The 18,656-nt window shown below is 43.5% G+C and overlaps 1 protein-coding gene across 1 annotated transcript; it reads right to left on the reverse strand.

Annotated features, from left to right (window-relative positions):
• Positions 1 to 317: 317 nt before the first annotated feature.
• On the reverse strand, positions 318 to 18,125 carry LOC115409079 (major histocompatibility complex class I-related gene protein-like). Its single transcript, XM_030120076.1, has 8 exons — positions 18,004 to 18,125; positions 10,847 to 11,113; positions 7,469 to 7,750; positions 6,956 to 7,270; positions 4,908 to 5,006; positions 4,761 to 4,778; positions 4,577 to 4,620; positions 318 to 1,245 (listed from the first exon to the last, which is right to left on the reverse strand). Exons 1-7 carry the CDS (start codon positions 18,056 to 18,058, stop codon positions 4,598 to 4,600), a joined length of 1,059 nt encoding a protein of 352 aa, XP_029975936.1. The 5' UTR covers positions 18,059 to 18,125; the 3' UTR covers positions 318 to 1,245; positions 4,577 to 4,597.
• Positions 18,126 to 18,656: the final 531 nt, after the last annotated feature.

The following is an 18,656-nucleotide window of genomic DNA, read 5'->3' on the forward strand; positions in this document are numbered from 1 at the left end:
CTTTCTGTTGCTCTGAATGTGATCTTCTTGCTTCCTGACTCCCTTCATGGCCCTGATGTTCCTGATGTGTGTTCTACACTGTTTAGTTGAGTAGCTTTCTAATGTGTGTGTTTTTCTTCATGTCTGCTCCTCAGCTGTGGTCAGTCTGTTCTTCCTCCTCATTGACAGCTTGTATTTTATATGAAGTTCTAATAAAAAGATCAAACCCAGCATCTCTTCTGGAATCCACAGTGTGGACACATTCTGCTCTGTTCCTCTGAAGGGGATCAGAGGAGGACAGTAGTGACAAAACATTTGGCTTCATGACATTTTTTTAATAACATTCAACAATTTATTGAGGCGATTTGATAAAAAGCTGCAGAGAAACACATGGAGCGTTCACCAACAGTCCCTTTCTCAGCTGCTTCTCCTGCTGCTGCTCCCCGTCTGTCATTGAACAAAGTTTGACAGAATAATTCCAGCTGAACTGAAGAACTGAAGGTTTCCTGCTTCAGCAATGAGCTCAGTGAAATAACTTCCTCCAGTGCTGCTCACACTGCTCCCTGCCAGACTGCTGTGCTGGAGCTCACACTCTGCTGCTGGCTGAGCAGGGACAGGAGAATCTGACATTTCAAATCTATCAATCCGTTCAGTCAAAGCAAACAGCTGCAGCTGCTCCACATGGAAGAAATGTAAAAACTACAGTGTGACTGACAGACACAGCAGCTGGAAACAGAACCCAGCCAGGAAGATCAGCTGTTCAGAGGGCCCAGTCCACACTGCTCACTCCCTGGTAGTGAGGAAAACAACATGTTGATGTGGTTTCTAGAGAAGTTCACCAAACAGAAACAGCTCTCTGATGACGATCGGGGCCAAAAGTCCAGCGGTGTTGGCGATCCTCCCTCACTGAGGGCTTCACTTCATATGACTGAGCGTGGGCTTTTCCTGGAGGAGCATCAGCTGGTCCACATGTTCAGGAAGAAGCAGACTGCTGTGCTGCTCCTGCTGTCTGTCACCAGCTGAGCTCAGCTCTCCTCTGATGGACACTTGTTGCAGGGATGGACAGCAGCTGGAGGCCAGTTTGGAAAGCAGTGGAAGATCCAGCTGTTCTTTCCTCCACTGCAACACATCAGCATCCAGAGGAGAGAACCCCCCCTGGGCTTTACTGTTTGCTGCTCAGCTCTGTCCCTCATGCTCTTCTCTGGAGCTCCTGGAGTGAGGAACCCTCCAGACATCTGGTCCAGGGGGGGCTTCTTTTAGGGGCTTCTGGGAGGAGAGAAGAGGAAGAAGATGAAACACTGGAGAAGATTTCTACAGTCACGTTGTGGCTCCAGCTGCCTTTTCATCACTTCCATGACTGGGTGCAGCACAGGGGACACACACACTCCACAGCGCTCCGTTTACAAGCTTCATTCCTTTATTACAACAACGTCTCAGAACCAAGTCTGGCACAAAGCGGCCAGCAGCTGTGAGCTGACCCCGTCACTCCCACAGCCACACTGACAACACACTCATGACGGAGCCGCTCAGTCACATGCCTGACTCACACACACCTGACTCACACACACTTGTGTATGTGTGTGTCCCTACATGAAGCTCCTGCATTGTGGTCTTGATCAAATCTTCCAGAACTCAAAGCCTCTTTGTTCTTCTTCATATATATATATTCAGATATAATATCAATCAGTTATGACCCACTGGTTAAAGCCATAGAAGAATCTCTAGAGAAATGGAGCTTAATGCCCATCTCTATGATAGGACGTATAAATATTATAAAGATGTCTGTCCTGCCTAAGTTTTTATATCTTTTTCAGGCTTCCTCTGCCAGTCTCTCTTTTCTCTGTTCTTAAGAAAAACTTCACCCGCTTCATATGTAACAACAAGCACCCTAGAATACGTATTTCTCTTCTCTACCTGCCCTATGAACGTGGCGGGCTTAAGTTACCCAACATGAAATTGTATTATTGGGCTGCCCAACTCAGAACAGCCATGTACTACTTTCTTACTACGGACATTCCAGCCTGGGTTCAGATAGAAAACAATGCAATAGAACTCCCACTGTCTCAATACCTCTACTCAGCACAAGCCAAGATACTCAAAAAACACACATAGAATCCATTCCTTAAAAACACTAACAATATGGCATGAAGCCCACACATTTTTAGATGACACCCCCAAACTTTCTTGTTTCACACCTATATGGGGAAATGAAAACTTTACCCCTGGGAGGTGCGATATGGGATTCAGACATTGGATGGAGAAAGGACTAAGCAAAATAAAAGATCTGTACGATGAGGGCACTTTAATGTCATTCACACAATTAAAAGAAAAATTTAATTCACCTGGGGAGCATCATTTTAAACATTTGCAATTAAGAAGCTATATATATTCCCAAACTAAAACAACCTCAGAACCCTTGTTATCAACCATTGAAGAAGTTATGGTTAAGCGCGTACACAATACTGGTCAAATCTCCACCCTTTACAGTCTGTTATTAGCAACTTCTGAAGAGAACTCTCTTTCCTGTCTGTCTGCATGGAAAAATGATCTACAGTCAGATATCAGTGTGGAGGATTGGGAGGAAACTTGCCTTCTAGCCCAAAGTCAAACAATAAATACAAGATGCAAACTTTTACAATATAAATGGCTGCTTAGAACCTATATCACACCTGTTAAACTACATCACTTTAATCCAAGTATTCCTGATCACTGCATCAAACGTACGGATGAAGCTGGTACGCTGTTACACTGCATGTGGAGCTGCCAAAACCTGCAGATATTCTGGAAAGAGGTTCTCAACTTAATCTCCGTTTTTACAGGAAAGAATATTCCAGTTGAAGCTAAAATATGCCTTTTGCACATATACCCTGAAGATTTTCCAGCAACTGTAAAGGAACGTAAATTAATCCATTTTTGTTTGTTACAAGCTAAACGTGCAATTGCTCTGAAATGGAAGGAGGTCCAGAGACCGACATCTGACCAATGGACCGCAGAGATGTCATCTAATTTGGCAATGGAAAAAATGGCCTATAGAGCCAGAGGAAAGATGGAAGATTTTGACAAGTTGTGGTCTTCTTTCCAAGACTTCATGAAGGGCCATAATGTGTAAATACACAGAACTGGACAAGGACTGTTGTAATCGCTTTTATAGCGCCATAATATTCATCCATTTCTTAGTTCCGGAGCTGGACTACTGATGAACCAGAACCAAAGATGAAGATGGTGACCGAACTATGGACTTAGAATGCAATGATCGACACATTTGTATACATTGTTTATTGAAATACATGTATGTTGAATACTTTATGCATATACTGATTTAATCAATATTTTATTTACCGCAGATCTTATTTTGGGTGTTTTTTTTTTTTCTTTCTTTTTGCCTTTTGTGTTTTTTGTCTTCTTGAGTTTTCATTTTGTCTTGTTTGTTTTAGATTATTCTTGTGTTATTTGTATTGTGCTTTACTTGTTTGTTGTCTGTTTCTTAAAATGGAAAATTAATAAACAGATTGTGGAGTGAAGTCTGGCACAAAGCAGCCAGCAGCTGTGAGCTGACCCCGTCACTCCCACAGCCACACGTCAACACACTCATGACGGAGCCGCTCACACACACCAACAGCACACACACTTGTGTGTGTGTGTGTGTGTGTGTGTGTCCCTACATGAAGCTCCTGCATTGTGGTCTTGATCAAATCTTCCAGAACTCAAAGCCTCTTTGTTCTTCTTCAGCAGTGAGGCTTGGAAGAAGACTAGAGCCAGACCGTCCTTTAGAGGAGCTCCAAAAGGTCATGACCCCTCTGAGGCCCAGCTGAGACATGAAGCCTGCTGTGACCTTTGACCTCTGTGGCTCTCATTTGACCTCTACAGCAGATACAGACCGGAAACTTGAACTGTGAGGCTTCTGAAGCAATAAAATCAGAATCAGGTGGAATTATTCCATAAGCTCCTCCCACACAGGAAGTAGCTTCAGGAAGGAGGCGGGGCTTCCAGATTCTCTGTGTGAGTTTGAGCCAGAGGAGGGAAGAGGCGGCAACGTCCAGTTAAGACCATCAGTTAAGCAGCATCAGAACTTCAGCAAGGCATCATGGGAGGGGAATTCTGCTGCAGTGATGGAAATTGTCCTGCAGGCCCCGAGTTCCACATATTGCACATATAAAACAAGGAGTGTTGTGAATGTTCCATATTCCTGCTGCTGGCTGAAGGGCAGGGAAATCTAGAATCCTCTGTCCTCAAAATATAGATCCAGTCTTTCCTCGTCACGAGTCAAATGTCCCAAAATGAAACTTAACTAATCAGCCTGATGAAGGAAACAGAGCTCATTCTGAGAACACTTCTGAAGATCAACCAGGACTCTACTTGGAAGAAGAACTGTTTTCTAGAATTTTGGACATTTCTGTCCCGTTTTCAGCTCAAAGCAGTTTGATTCATTTGATAGTTTGAAGAATTCTAGAGAAGCAAATGTTGCTGAAACTACTGGGAGAATTTCTGCTGAAAACAAGAAAATTTGATGAAATTGAAGAATATTTGTCTCATTTGAAGGAGGAGTGTTTCTGCAGTGTACGGCTGATTTCTGACATGCTTCACTTGATGGACTCACTTTCTTCACGGCTGGATCTTCTCATGAAGAGGAAGTTTCAGAGGCTGGAAACAAAGAGCAGAACTTGTTGGAAACACATGAAACATGTTCCAAAGCAAGAAGTCAGCTTGAAGGCAGAAACAACAGAAAGGAACATCAAACAATACTGAAACATCCTGATGAAAGGAAATAGGAAAGTACTCACTGCTGGTACTACTGGACCCTGAAAAACAGCAGGAGAAAGAGGGAGGAGGTTACCATGACGACCACTCTTTTCCACTCCAAACCCTCCTTCAGGTTCAACACACACACATCAATGATCCTGATGAGGAAAGGAGAGTTTCTACTTTACCGTTAGGATGTTTCTTCTTGTAGATGATGAATCCAACGCCTGCCAGGACCACAACAGCAATCGCTCCCAACACTCCTCCAATGAGTCCAGTGTCAAACCCTGCAGAGAAACAGCTGGTCAGTGAGGAGTGTCTCTGTTTCCATCATCTAGATTCCAGATGGATTGTCAGAGGTTGTCTCCCCTGATCAATAATCCTCTCCTGCCTCATAGAAACAGCAGAAGCAGTGGATTGTGTTATCAGAGCAGATTCTTCTGCTGTTAAAATGGCAGCAAAAATGTTGGCAAAACGAATCGAGTCCATCATGGCCACTGTAATTATCGTGATCAGACAGGACAGATGAGATTAAGACAAGACATTCCTACCATAATATTAGATGCTTATTAAACTCGTATATTCACCCTCTCCATCTAATACTCAGAATTTGTCATCACAATGGATCCAGAAAAGGCCTTTGATCGGGTGGAGCGGCCCGTTCTGTTCTACACTTTAGAGCATTTTGGTTTTGGTGGTAAATTTATATCCTCGGTGCAGTTGTTATATTCCTCACCACTGGCACGTGTCCGTACAAATAATGATCATTCTAAATATTTCCCCCTTAGTCGTGGAACCAGGCAGGGCTGCCCTGCTCTGCAAAGTTTCAAATATTTGGGGATTCAGAGAACAAAGGAGTTTTCTGACCTCCATAAGGCGAACTTCATCCCAAGGCTCGAGCTGCTCACTCAAGATAAACACCGTTGGTCTGTGACGCCTCTCTCCTTGGCTGGCAGGATTAGTTGGATCAAAATGAGTGGATTACCCAGATTTTTGTATCTTTCTCAATGCATTCCGATGTTTATCCCCCAAAATGTTTCCAGTCTCTTGACAGTTCAATCTCACAGTTTCTGTGGAACAAAAAACCTCCCAGAATGTGAAAAACCTTCTTACAGAAAAGCAAGGACTCTGGCGGTCTTGCATTGGCAGATTTTCTGTACTATTACTGGTCTGTAAATGTTCCCACAATGCTGCTCTGGTGTGGCAATGGTGGGAGGCCGACCTGGCTGCCAGTGGAGGAGGCATCGTGAGATTCAGCTTCTTTACTCTCACCTTTGTGTCTTCCCTCAAAATGATCTCCTCCATCATATACTGACAACGTCATGGTTAAAAACTGCCTTCAAATCTGGGCTGAAGTGAAGAAACATTGTGGTTTCCTGAGAATCCCTCTTCACTCGCCGTTGGATCTGAAGCCTCTGTTTCCACCATCATTCATCGATGGATCATTTCGATGTGGCAGAGCCACAGACTTGCCTCTGTGAAGGACTTCTATGTGGAGGGCATTTTGGCCTCATTTGCTCAGTTATCATTCAAATTTAATTTGTCCAACTGTCACTTTTTTAGGTATTTGTAAGCTCCAGACTTCATCAACAAGCACTTCCCTGACTCTTCCAACACTCCGGATGCCTCTATAATGGACGCCCTCTCTACACCACGTCTTGTCACTGACACTGGAACCAACCCCATGACCTGAGACCATGGTTCTCCATCCACGCCCTGTGAGCCCATCTCAGAAAACACTTGGATCTGTTGTTAGAACAGGAGCAGCTCTGATCACTGCTCTCAGTGGAGATGGTTTATTTACTCGCCACATTTAAGATGTATCTCTTAGTATCTGTGGATTAATATCGTTTCCTGCAAGCCTTTGACACTTGATACTGATGTTATCCACTTGCTCGTCTTTCTGTTCAAATTTCAGAAATAAATCATACATAAAAAATAGAAAAGAGCAGATTGTTCCTTCTTCAGATGAGCTCCTCAGACACAGAGTCACGGAATGATGTGAGCAGAAAACAGGAATTCAAAGAATCAAAACCAAAACAAGCAGAAAAACTGGACGGAGGTGAGAAAAACTTTTCAAGAGAAACTCAGAAAAAGCAGGAAGTTATTGAGCTTCTTGAACTGTTGAGCAGATAAAAACACACTGATAGGAGTGAAGCTGCTGTCAACAAAGAGAAACATCAGAACGGAACAAAAGACACAGGAGAGAATGAGAGTGAAATGAAGAGTCTCTGACCTCCATCATTTGTCTTCCAGTTGGTCCTGATGTCCCGTTTGTCCAGTCTCTTGGAGACTTCCTGTCCTCCAGCCAGATGAAACACACAGCTGTACCTCCCCCAGTCTTCATCTTTGAGCCCTGAAAGATCCAGATCAACGCTCATCTGGAAGCTCCCGTCATGGTTGGGGAGGATCTCTCCTTTGACCACGTCCTCATGGAGCTCCTCCTCGTCTTTCTTCCAGAACAAGTCGGCTCTGTCGGGGTAGAAACCTGTAGCGTGGCAGGTGAGCGGAGAGGAGGGAGTCTTCTGGAGGAGAGACACTGAGGGAAGATCTGGAGAACAAGCAGGAAGACACCTCACACTTTACTGGATTCTTCTCTACACTCTTTCTCTCTCATGTCAGCCACTGCAGCCAGGAAGAGACGGGCCATGGAAAGAGGGATGAAGGAAGGCCAGATGGAGAGAGGAGAGGAGATGCTGAGAGCAGCATGAAAGAAGAGAAGCTGAGAGACAAACTCCAAACATTTTACCTTTTCTCATCAGTGAGCTCCGACCAAACTCCACATACTTCTTCAGCCAGTCAACACATTCTGTGGTCAGGTAGTGTTTACGATAATCCATCTCTGCTTTGTTACTGTTCCACTTGTGTTTGGTGGGAACAGCCTGAGGAACTGGAGCGATCCATGTTTCTGTCTTCAGGTCGAAAGAGATGAAATCTTCTCCATCGTAACCATCTTGATCAAATGCATTCACCACTTCATCAGTTTCATCGTCCCATTCACAACCGACCATCCACTGGTAGATGTGAACACCTGAGAGACAGAAAGACAGACACACACACACACACACACACACACACACACACACACACACACACACACACACACACACACACACACACACAGTGAGTGAGTGTTGGTGTGTGATCAGGACTCTGACTTGATGGATTTCTTCTGGATTCAGCTCCATGTTGACGCGTCGCAGCTTTTTCATCATCAATCAGTGGTTTGGATTCATTCAGCAACTTTGTTCAGTGGAACTGAAGACAAAGGCAATGAAGTGAGGTTCTGAATGGCTGCAGTCAAATGTTTGGACACTTTGTTGAAAAGTCTTGAAGTGAGATTCACATTGATGTGAGGAAGCAACAGAAACTCTGGATTTCCTCCAGTCTGAGCCCGACTTCACAACGCTCTCATGTGACTGGAATGTGTCGTCCTCGCATTTCATTTAGCTTCTTTAGCATGCTAGCAGATGTTTAGCTAGCTTCTTTAACTTGCTAGCAGATGTTTAGCTAGCTTCTTTAACATGCTAGCAGATGTTTAGCTAGCTTCTTTAACATGCTAGCAGATGTTTAGCTAGCTTCTTTAACTTGCTAGCAGATGTTTAGCTAGCTTCTTTAACATGCTAGCAGATGTTTAGCTAGCTTCTTTAGCATGGTAGCAGATGTTTAGCTAGCTTCTTTAACATGCTAGCAGATGTTTAGCGAGCTTCATTAACATGCTAGCAGATGTTTAGCTAGCTTCTTTAGCATGCTAGCAGATGTTTAGCTAGCTTCTTTAGCATGCTAGCAGATGTTTAGCTAGCTTCTTTAACATGCTAGCAGATGTTTAGCTAGCTTCTTTAACATGCTAGCAGATGTTTAGCTAGCTTCTTTAACATGCTAGCAGATGTTTAAGCTAGTTATTTAACAAGCTCGCAGACGTTTAAGCTAGTTTTTACCAAGCCAGCAGATAATTAAGCTAGTTTTATTTATTAAGCTAGCAGATGTTTAAGCTAGTTTTTAATAAGCTAGCAGATGTTAAAGCTAGTTTTTAAGAAGCTAGCAGACGTTTAAGCTAGTTTTTTAACAAGCTAGCAGATGTTTAAGCTAGTTTTTAATAAGCTAGCAGATGTTTAAGCTAGTTTTTAATAAGCTAGCAGATGTTAAAGCTAGTTTTTAATAAGCTAGCAGATGTTTAAGCTAGTTTTTTTAATAAGCTAGCAGACGTTTAAGCTTGTTTTTTTTAATCAAGCTAACAGATGTTTAGCGAGTTTTTTAACAAGCTAGCAGATGTTTAAGCTAGTTTTTTAACAAGCTCGCAGATGTTTAAGCTAGTTTTTTTAATCAAGCTAGCTGATGTTTAGGCTAGGTTATTTAATATGTTAGCAGATGTTCAAGCTGGTTTTTAACAAGGTAGCAGATTTTTAAGCAAGCATGTACAGATGTTTAGGCTCGTTTTATTTATCGTGTAGCAAATGTTTTTAGTTTTAATAACATGCTAGCAGATGATTAAGCTAGCTTATTTAACAAGCTAGCAAATGTTTAGCTAGTTTTAAACAAGCTAGCAGATGTTTAAGCTAGTTTTTAACAAGCTAGCAGATGTTTAAGCTAGTTTTTTAACAAGCTAGCAGATGTTTAAGCTAGTTTTTAACAAGCTAGCAGATGTTTAAGCTAGTTTTTCAACAAGCTAGCAGATGTTTAGCTACTTTTAAACAAGCTAGCAGATGTTTAAGCTTGTTTTTAACAAGCTAGCAGATGTTTAAGCTTGTTTTTAACAAGCTAGCAGATGTTTAAGCTAGTTTTTTAACAAGCTAGCAGATTTTTTAAGCTAGTTGTTAACAAGCTAGCAGATGGTTAGCTAGTTTTTTATGAAGCTCGCAAACATTTAAGCTAGTTGTTCACAAGCTAGCAGATGGTTAAGCAAGTTGTTAGCATGCTAATAGATGTTTAAGCTAACTGTTTTTAATCAAGCTAGCTGATGTTTAGGCTAGGTTATTTAATATGTTAGCAGATGTTCAAGCTGGTTTTTAACAAGGTAGCAGATTTTTAATCTAGTATGTACAGATGTTTAGGCGAATTTTATTTATCGTGTAGCAAATGTTTTTAGTTTTAATAACATGCTAGCAGATGATTAAGCTAGCTTATTTAACATGCTAGCTGATGTTTAAGTGAGCTTGTTAACATGCTAGTGAATGTTTAACTTAGTGTTTTCAGCTCGCTTCTACAACAAGCTAACTGATGTTTAAGCTAGCTTAGTTCACAAACTAAATGAAGTTTAAGCTATCCTATTTGACATGCTGGCTGACGTATTAAATAGCTAATTTAACATGCTAGATGACATTTAAGGTAGCTTGTTCAACATGCTAGCTAATGTTTAAGCTAGCTTTTTGACCAAGCTAACTGCTGTTTAAGCTAGGTTATGTAACATGCTGCAGATGTTAAAGCTTGGTTATTTAACAAGTTTCTGACCTTTGAGCTTCTTTAACAAGCTAGCTGACACTGAAGCTAGTTTAGCTAACCAGCTAGCTGACATTGAAGCTAGTTTAGCTAACAGGCTAGCTGACATTGAAGCTAGTTTAGCTAACAAGGTAGCTGACATTGAAGCTAGTTTAGCTAATAGGCTAGCTGAAGCTAGCTCCTTTCAGCAGCTAGCTGAAGGTTAGCCTGGTTGCTCAGCAGCCCGTTAGCTCCTTGCTGAGCAGCTGCTGGAGCTAACGGGCTGCTGACGCTGACTCAGGATCAGTGGGACATATTGATCTGCTTCCTGTCAACAGTCAGCAGCCTGAATGGAGTGTGTGAGCATCACACTGAGCTGGGAGAAAGTCTGAGGAGAGAAAGGAATCCAACCCAGGTCCTCCTGCTGTGAGGGGACAGTGCTAACCACTTCACCCCTGCTGCTGCTGCTGCTGCTGCTGACTCAAAGCTCAAAGAACAAGAGACAAACTGGGAGTTTTCATTCAAACTCTGTTTGGAAAAAGTTTTCTTTGAATTTCACAAAGCAGCTCTCACATTTCTCTATGGATCTGCTTTGATTCTACTGGAGGAGGACTGGATCTGACCTGACCAGCAAGCTGTGTGTGTGTGTGTGTGTGTGTGTGTGTGGATTCAGTGAAGACAGGATCAGGAAAAAGACAAAGTTCAATCAAACCTCCAGTTTGGTTCAAATGCTGCTTCAAGATCTCGATGTTTGCTTTGAAGGTTTGCTGACGTCCCAAATTCCTTTCAGTGTATCTCTCCCAGTACTCTGGATCTTCTTCTGTGACTTTATTCATCCAGTCCTGTTTGGGAACTTTTCTCCTGGTGTTGCTGTCATAGTGAGAAATCTCAACTTCATCCACCAAACCAACATTCACAAACTCTGGAAAGTTTGGAACATTGGAGGCTGCAGTGAAGAAATACTTGAGAGAGTGAATGTCTGGAAGAAAGAGAAGAGAGTAAATCAATCAATAACACTGACAGTCCAGCCTGATTGGACATTTGCTGTTTCCCTCTGATCTGGCTGCTTCTTCCTTTTCTTGTGTAAAGTGTTGAGCTGCTTTAAAGCCTGAATCCATGAGATTCAAAGAGCATCTCTTCACTCTTTTCTTCACTTCCTCTGGTTGGAAACACTTGATGAGACCAATCAAAGCTCACTTTCTTCTCACTGATCAACTCTTCAACTCACTGACTGATTCCAGCTCACTAGAAACTCACTTCTACCAGCAGCAGAAACACAAGTCACTGTTCTTCATGTGGAGAAGAAGAAGCAGGAAATGAAAGGAGCCAGAAGAGGCTGAAGCTGTTTGAACCAATGAGAATTCAGAGTGAGTGTTGCTGGGTGGAAGACACTCAGTCAGGTTCCTCCATGAAACTAAACTCCATTCAGCTCCAGCCTCAGTCTGGAGGACAGTTCAGGTCCAGACTGAAACCCTCCTCTCCTCTCAGGCTGTCAGCAGCAGCTGGACTGGAGAACATCTGGAGTCTGATTGGTCTGATCTGTTAGAAATATGTTCAGCTCAGCCTTTTTCATTTCTTCTTCCTTTTGACCTTCTGTGAAGCTCTTTGGTTCAACTGGAGCCGTTTTGAAATGTTGGACAAATCAAACTGAACTGAACTGAACGGCGTGACGTCATCAGGATACAAACAATGGAACTGGAATCTGTTACAGTACATGAATGTAATCTCATTACAGGGATATCTGATCAAAACAGGGATTACTGAGCAGGATTACTTTGGAAAATCAGACAGAATTTCCCAGAATTCCAGCAGAGAGCCGTGGAGAACAGACATGGAGACACTTTCTGGAACAAACCGTCAGAGATCCAGAATGATGGACGGTGAGAAGAGAGAGAAACTCTTTCTGCTGCTGGAAACTCAGACAGCATTTAGTGTTTCAGTCAGAAGAGGCTCAGAACTTCTCTGCAGTGGAGATTCTGCCTCCAGCTGAGAACATTCTCTCCACATCCAGGAACTCATCACACCTGAACACACTTCTTCTTTTAAGTGAACAAAGATTTAAAATGTCCAACAAAGCTGGCAGTTCTTTTCAAACCAAGCAGTCTGAATGAGCGCGGACAGGAGTTCAACATTACTAGGGCTGAAACGATTCATTGAATAAATCGAATAATTCGATTATAAAGCTTCGAATTAAACTCTGTTGCTTCGAGGATTCGTTTATTAATTGTGTACAGTGAAACTACCATGAAACCGCTAGCGTGTAGCGCCCGGAACTAAAGCGCAGCATGTTTCCGCACGAGAGTGTAAGACGCCCGGACATGTCGGAGCAAGCAGATGGGCTGTGTTCGAAACCGCATACTTACCTACTACTCATACTAACCTATTGAGTATGCAGTGTGTTTACACTGGCAGTATGCGATTTTGAGTATGCGAGAAGTTCCCGGATGCATACTGCATTCTCCACAAATGTTGAGCAGCCATCGTGTGTTCACTACTCATACTGAAATTACCCAAGATGCAACGCGACGGACAGCGGTTGCGGCAGACAGAGCTTGCACCGCCTGGCGGCCGGCAGGTGTGGTGGGGGGGCTGGCCCCGCCATCTGAGTCCAGCCCCGGAGGGTGTGAGAAACTCTGCGCTCGCTGGCGGGCCCGCCGCACCGGGGGGCCCGGGGGTCCGCCGCCGGACCTCCGGAACCGACTCGGTGCGACACCCGGGGCGGGCCCGCTCCGTAGGACCGCTGGGACCGCCGTAGGTCCTGCTGCCCGAGCGGCTCAGCGGGGAGCCGGTCGGAGTGGCGGGGGCGGCCGGCGGTGTGATCAGCGGTCGCCCGCCGCCAAAGCCCGACCGGGCCTGGAGGCTGGGCTGCTGGGTCGGGGGAACCGACTGCCGCGGCCACGGCGCTGAGCGCCGTGCCGGGCGGGGGGGGGGCCTCGTGGCGGGTCCGGGGTTCCTGTGTGCTCTGCTTCTCTCCTGCTTCCCTGCTTCTCTGACTCCTCCATGCTGGAGCCGCGGTGGGCCCTCCTACATCCTTCCATACTCATACTACCCATACTGCATCCTGCATACTCAGTCCATCAGACAGTATGCAAAGCGTTTACACTACAGCAAACTACATAATAACCCAGGATGCATTGCACTCTTCCCCGAGCCGAAATCGATCTGCTAAAGCTGATTTCACTTTAGCTCTAAACTCTTCAAATGTACAACTTCATCGAGATTTTTTTTAAAATTAGGCGACAAAGTGTTGGTTTAGAGCCCGAGTGTGTCGTTTATTTGTCCGAATACCAGCCGGTTATGATTTTGTTCGGACGAATTTGGCGATATGTGAGCCAGCTGCAGTGAGCGGCTCCAGCAGGAGGAGTCAGAGAAGCAGAGAGAGAAGCAGAGCACACAGGAACCCCGGACCACAAACCCACACAAACCCCCCCGCCCGGCACGGCGCTCAGCGCCGTGGCCGCGGCAGTCGGTTCCCCCGACCCAGCAGCCCAGCCTCCGGGCCCGGTCGGGCTTTGGCGGCGGGCGACCGTGGATCACTATGGGTGGCCGTTTGTGCCATACATCGCCTGGTACAAAACGCCGTTAAGAACGGCGCTTTTGATGCCGAACGCCACCAGGCGCTTTTATTTTGAAACGCCTTCCGGCGTCTCAAACGCCGAGCGCCGCCAGGCGCTTTTAAAGTGCCACCAGGCGCTTGAAAACTGAGTGAGGAACTTTTTTCCATATATGTTTTCTTGTCCACATGACGTTTGATATATTAAATGTATTAAAATATATTTTTTCCTTTCTAATCAATTTTTCAAAACTCAAATGTTTAAAAATAAATCTGAGATTCTCTCTTTAGGGTCTATGTTTGTCTGTTACAACTTTACATTCTCAGTACAATTCAGTTTTTTCAAATAATATCTGAATGCATGATTAGAAGAAGTATTTGAATATTCGTTTGGCAGTAAGTGTCAGGGATGCTGAACTACTTAAACACAAATCTTCACACTGGTTATGTGGCTCCCGCTTAATTTATTATGACATAATTTGTTTTATTTTGTTACTGCTTATATTTTTAATAATAAATCACACAATATAAAACAACAGTTTAACTGGTACAAAGGCACAGATAATTATTTCACTTATAAACATGTCATTTCTGGCTGCAGGGACATTTTATCTCAATGATGCAGTCATTGGACACCATGACATCTGGGGAGCCACCAAGCAGGCTGCTGTCAGAAAGGAACACTGCTTTTCCTGGATCGTCACACCAGTGGGCTTCATGTATTCCTCTCAATTGCGAAGTCACAAGCCTGGGGTCAAAAAGATAATTTATTGCACAATGTGTAGGTATTATTACAATCTGTTATTACAAAATAGAAGGAGAGAAGGAAAGAAATATAGGCTCAACTATTCAAGATTTCTTTGTTTACACAAGACTCCTTTGTGGGGGGTTTTTTCTATCACAAGGTGGGATTTATTTATTGTATTTATGAGAGTTAAAACATTTTCGGTGAAGGAATTTGATTCTACATACATTTTGAAAATGTGATCTAACTTTTTCAAAAGTAAAAAATTCCCTGTGGGAACATTTACAATCCTTTTGTCCTGTTCTGACTATTCGCAAACTTTAGCTGCTCTGAAAACATGTCAGATAAGTAATTTTTTGAACATTTTCCACCCTATAACCCTGTAAGTCTCCTCATTGAGCTCACCCCTGATCAAAAGTATTTATTTTTTTGTTTTTAAACATTTCAGTTTTGAAAAATTTATTAGAAGGGAAAAAATATATTTTAATACATTTAATATATCAAACGTCATGTGGACAAGAAAACATGTATGGAAAAAAGTTCCTCACTCAGTTTTCAAGCGCGGTCCGTCGCGTTGCATCTTGGGTAATTTCAGTATGAGTAGTGAACACACGATGTATACTCAACATTTCTGGAGAATGCAGTATGCATCCGGGAACTTCTCGCATACTCAAAATCGCATACTGCCAGTGTAAACACACTGCATGCTCAATAAGTCAGTATGAGTAGTAGGTAAGTATGATGTTTCGAACACAGCCACGGAGCACAGCGCGGTGAAACGACGCAAGAAATAGTGGTGGGCGGATCGATCCAAATATCGATAGTATTGATACCAAAGTTAGTATTGGTATCGATCGATACCAGCACGTTGAGATGGATATTATTCTTTCTGCTCTGGCAGAGTCAGCGCAGCCTCTCTGTCGGACCTCAGCTCACTTCAGGGCTCAGACGCTCGTTAACGCGCTCTGCGCCGCTTCCTCCTCCCTCTGCTCTTCACTGCCCTGTCAGAGCAGCGAGAGAGAGAGAGAGAGAGAGAGAGAGAGAGAGAGAGAGAGTGAGGAAAAGCAACGGTGGAGGATAAAGATGCGCTGTGTGGACTTATTCCACAGCTTCAGACAAAGACACTGCATCATGCGTGCATGAAGGTGATTGGCTGCTGCGGTAACTCCAACAATCTGCACAAACTTTTAAAAGCAGCGTAAACGGAGCAGACCCCGACACAGACAGAGGTCTCTGCCTGAGGTTTCCAACAGAAGCCTCCAGAACATCCAGGGAGTGTTTCAGAGAAGCCAAGTTAAGATTTTGGTATTTCCAGCATAATTTGACGTTGCTTTTCAATTGGTGGTCAAAGGTGTCATTTCAGCAGTGATTAAAGTATTTTCATATATTCAGTCAATTGAAATAAATCCTGATTGTGTTAATGGAACTAAAAAAATATAATATATATCAAAGGTGGTGGTGAATGACGGCCAGCTAGAGTTTACAGTATATTTACACTGATGACTGGAGCTGTTTAATGTGGTTCAGCATGTGACTCTGAAGATGCTGTCTTGACACAGCTTGTGTGTTTTTAAAGTTTTGTTTATCGTGTTGTTGCTGTGCATTTTTAGGTATTTTCATTTACTGTAGTATAACTGCTCACGATATCCAGGGGCTTAAAGCGACCTCAGGGTATAAGCTCAGTGACAAAAGAGCAAAGAGCCAATAGTATTTTGCACCTTATTTGCACTAATGACTTTTTTTCATGAATACCTGTGGGTGATGGGACTTTTTGTTGTACTGCTTATACTGTTACATTTTTTTTAAATTATATTTTCAGTATTGACATTTTCTGTGTGAGAAAAAGGCAAAAGGAATTATTTTTATTGAAATGTTGACATTGTTGTAGTAATCTTGTGTTTTTTGATAAAAACTGTTCTTATATTTGGTTAAAATCTTGGCCCCGTGTTTTATTTTCCAGGTGAGGTGATTACAAATAGCTCCTCTTTCTCTCAGCTCACTCAGGCTCACTGTGCAGCTCTCCTCCTCCTGCTGCTGATCAGACAGACAGACTGGTTCATTAATGGCAAATTTAAGATGAGGAACAGGAGCAGGAACTGTTAGGAGCTACTTCAGAGCGTCAGACAGCGGAACTGCTACCTGTGATGTATGTAAAATAAAAATAAAAACTGAAAATTTTTTTTTTAAAAACCTAGTAAAAAAGTATCGGTATCAGTATTGGTATCGGCGATACTGGCCCAGTGTTTACTTGGTATCGGATTTATACCAAAATTCGGAGTATCGCCCACCTCTAGCGAGAAATGGAGCTGCGTCAAAATACAACTGAAAACAAATGGGAACGCGCGTTCCACCAGCGACAAGACGTGGACGCGTCGGACGCGGCGCGTTGAAGAGCAGAATGAAGAAAATGCTGGCGAAAAGGAGGAAGCGCAACAAAGAAAACGCCAGAAAATGTCAAAAGTTTGGGACAATTTTAAACGAAAAAAAGGGAAGAGCTCGGTGCAAAGTCTGCACTGCCAAGCGGAGCTGGTGTATTATAACAGCACCACGTCCATGCAAAAAAAAAAAAAAAAAGTGACTGTATTCTGAAATTGCTGTTGTGCCCTCCTTTGAATGCACTTTAAAATTTTAGGGCAGCTGTCAGTTTAAAAAGGTGAATGAGCTGTTTTGGACTCAGCCTGAGTATTCTTATTTTTGTTTGTTTTTTGCACAAGACAGAAATTAATATCAATAGGAATTGTTTGATAATACTGAATATTGCCCGCTGTACTTGAAGTGTTTTTTAATAATCAGCTTTCATGTGCATTTTCTTATAATGAAGGGAAGGCCTTAGCCCTCTCTCAGGTATTTTATTTATTTTTTATTCAAATAATTTGTGAATTTAAAGTGCAATGTTCATCCGAGCAATGAGTGTTCTTGTGCAGTTTAATAAATGTTACTGCAAGCATTAATAGTAGCTCATTTTTCTGTCCCTGGTGAGTTTTATGCTTGTCAAAATAAAATAAAAAGAAATGTTAAAAAAAAAAAAAAAAATATATATATATATATATATATATATATATATATATATATATATATCCGATTAATCAATTAATCGACCAAATGAATCGATAGATTAATCGATTACTAAAATAATCGATAGCTGCAGCCCTAAACATTACGGAGAGAAAGGATGAGGAATCAAACAACAAGACACTAAAGAAATATGGATCAGGACGCAAGGAGGGAAACAAACAAACAAACAAACAGTCCAGACATCACGAGGCGTTTTTCTGAAGAAACATCTACAGCAGTGATCGTCAAATGGCGGCCCGCGGGCCGAATCCTGCCGGCCGAACCGTCCAATCCAGCCCTCGAAATGGTTTCTAACGCACGCACTCACGCACGGAACCCCCACGGGCCCGCGACCGGACGCACGCTCCTCCTGAACGACACAAGACGGTCCTCACGCAGCCCCCCCCCCCCCCCCCCCCCCCCCCCCCCCCTCCGTGAACAGAAACTCCCAGAAGAGGCTGAGCTCGTTGTTTCAATCCTTCAGCTGCGGTGAGACTCTAGAAAGCTGGAATCCTACCTGGAGCCCCGCTGGGGATTCCCAGCAGAAAGCAGAGAGCCAGGAAGAGCTGCATGTTCACCTGTCCTCTCTTTCTTCTCACACTGAAACACTTTGACCGTCTGAGCTGAAGAAGAAGGAAACCAAGAGGGAGGAGGAAGCTGCTGGAGCCAATGACAATTCAGAGTGAGAGTTGCTGGATGGAAGACACTCAGTCAGGTGACTAAATGAAACTAAACTGCTGCTCTGCTGCTCCTTCAGCTCTGATCCTTCAGGCTGTGGCGCCATCTAGCGGCCACACTCAGCAGCTGCTCAGCGTCACATCCCAGCGTGGAGCTTCAGCTTCTTCTTGAGAGAGACGGACCAACATGGATCCTGGACTCCTCTGCTCTTCTTCCTGCTTTCTGAGACTCTGAACCAAACATTTTCTACATTTATGAAACTGAAGTGAAAGAAGGACGTTTCAGAACTCTGAATCAGAATGTGTGAAAGGTTTCAGTGTGAGGAGGATGTGTGTTCCTGCTGCAGCCATGAAGGAACGTCTGGATCCATGTTTCTCTGTCTGTAGAGGTTAAAGAGGATTCTTGTGACCTTGGGCTCTTGACCTTCTTGACCGAGAAACATCAGGAGGCTCTAGAAGCAGAGCAGGCTGGGTAATATGGGTCTGCAGCCTG

This window comes from Salarias fasciatus, chromosome 22 (genome assembly GCF_902148845.1).
Source record: "Salarias fasciatus chromosome 22, fSalaFa1.1, whole genome shotgun sequence".
NCBI lineage: Eukaryota > Metazoa > Chordata > Actinopteri > Blenniiformes > Blenniidae > Salarias > Salarias fasciatus.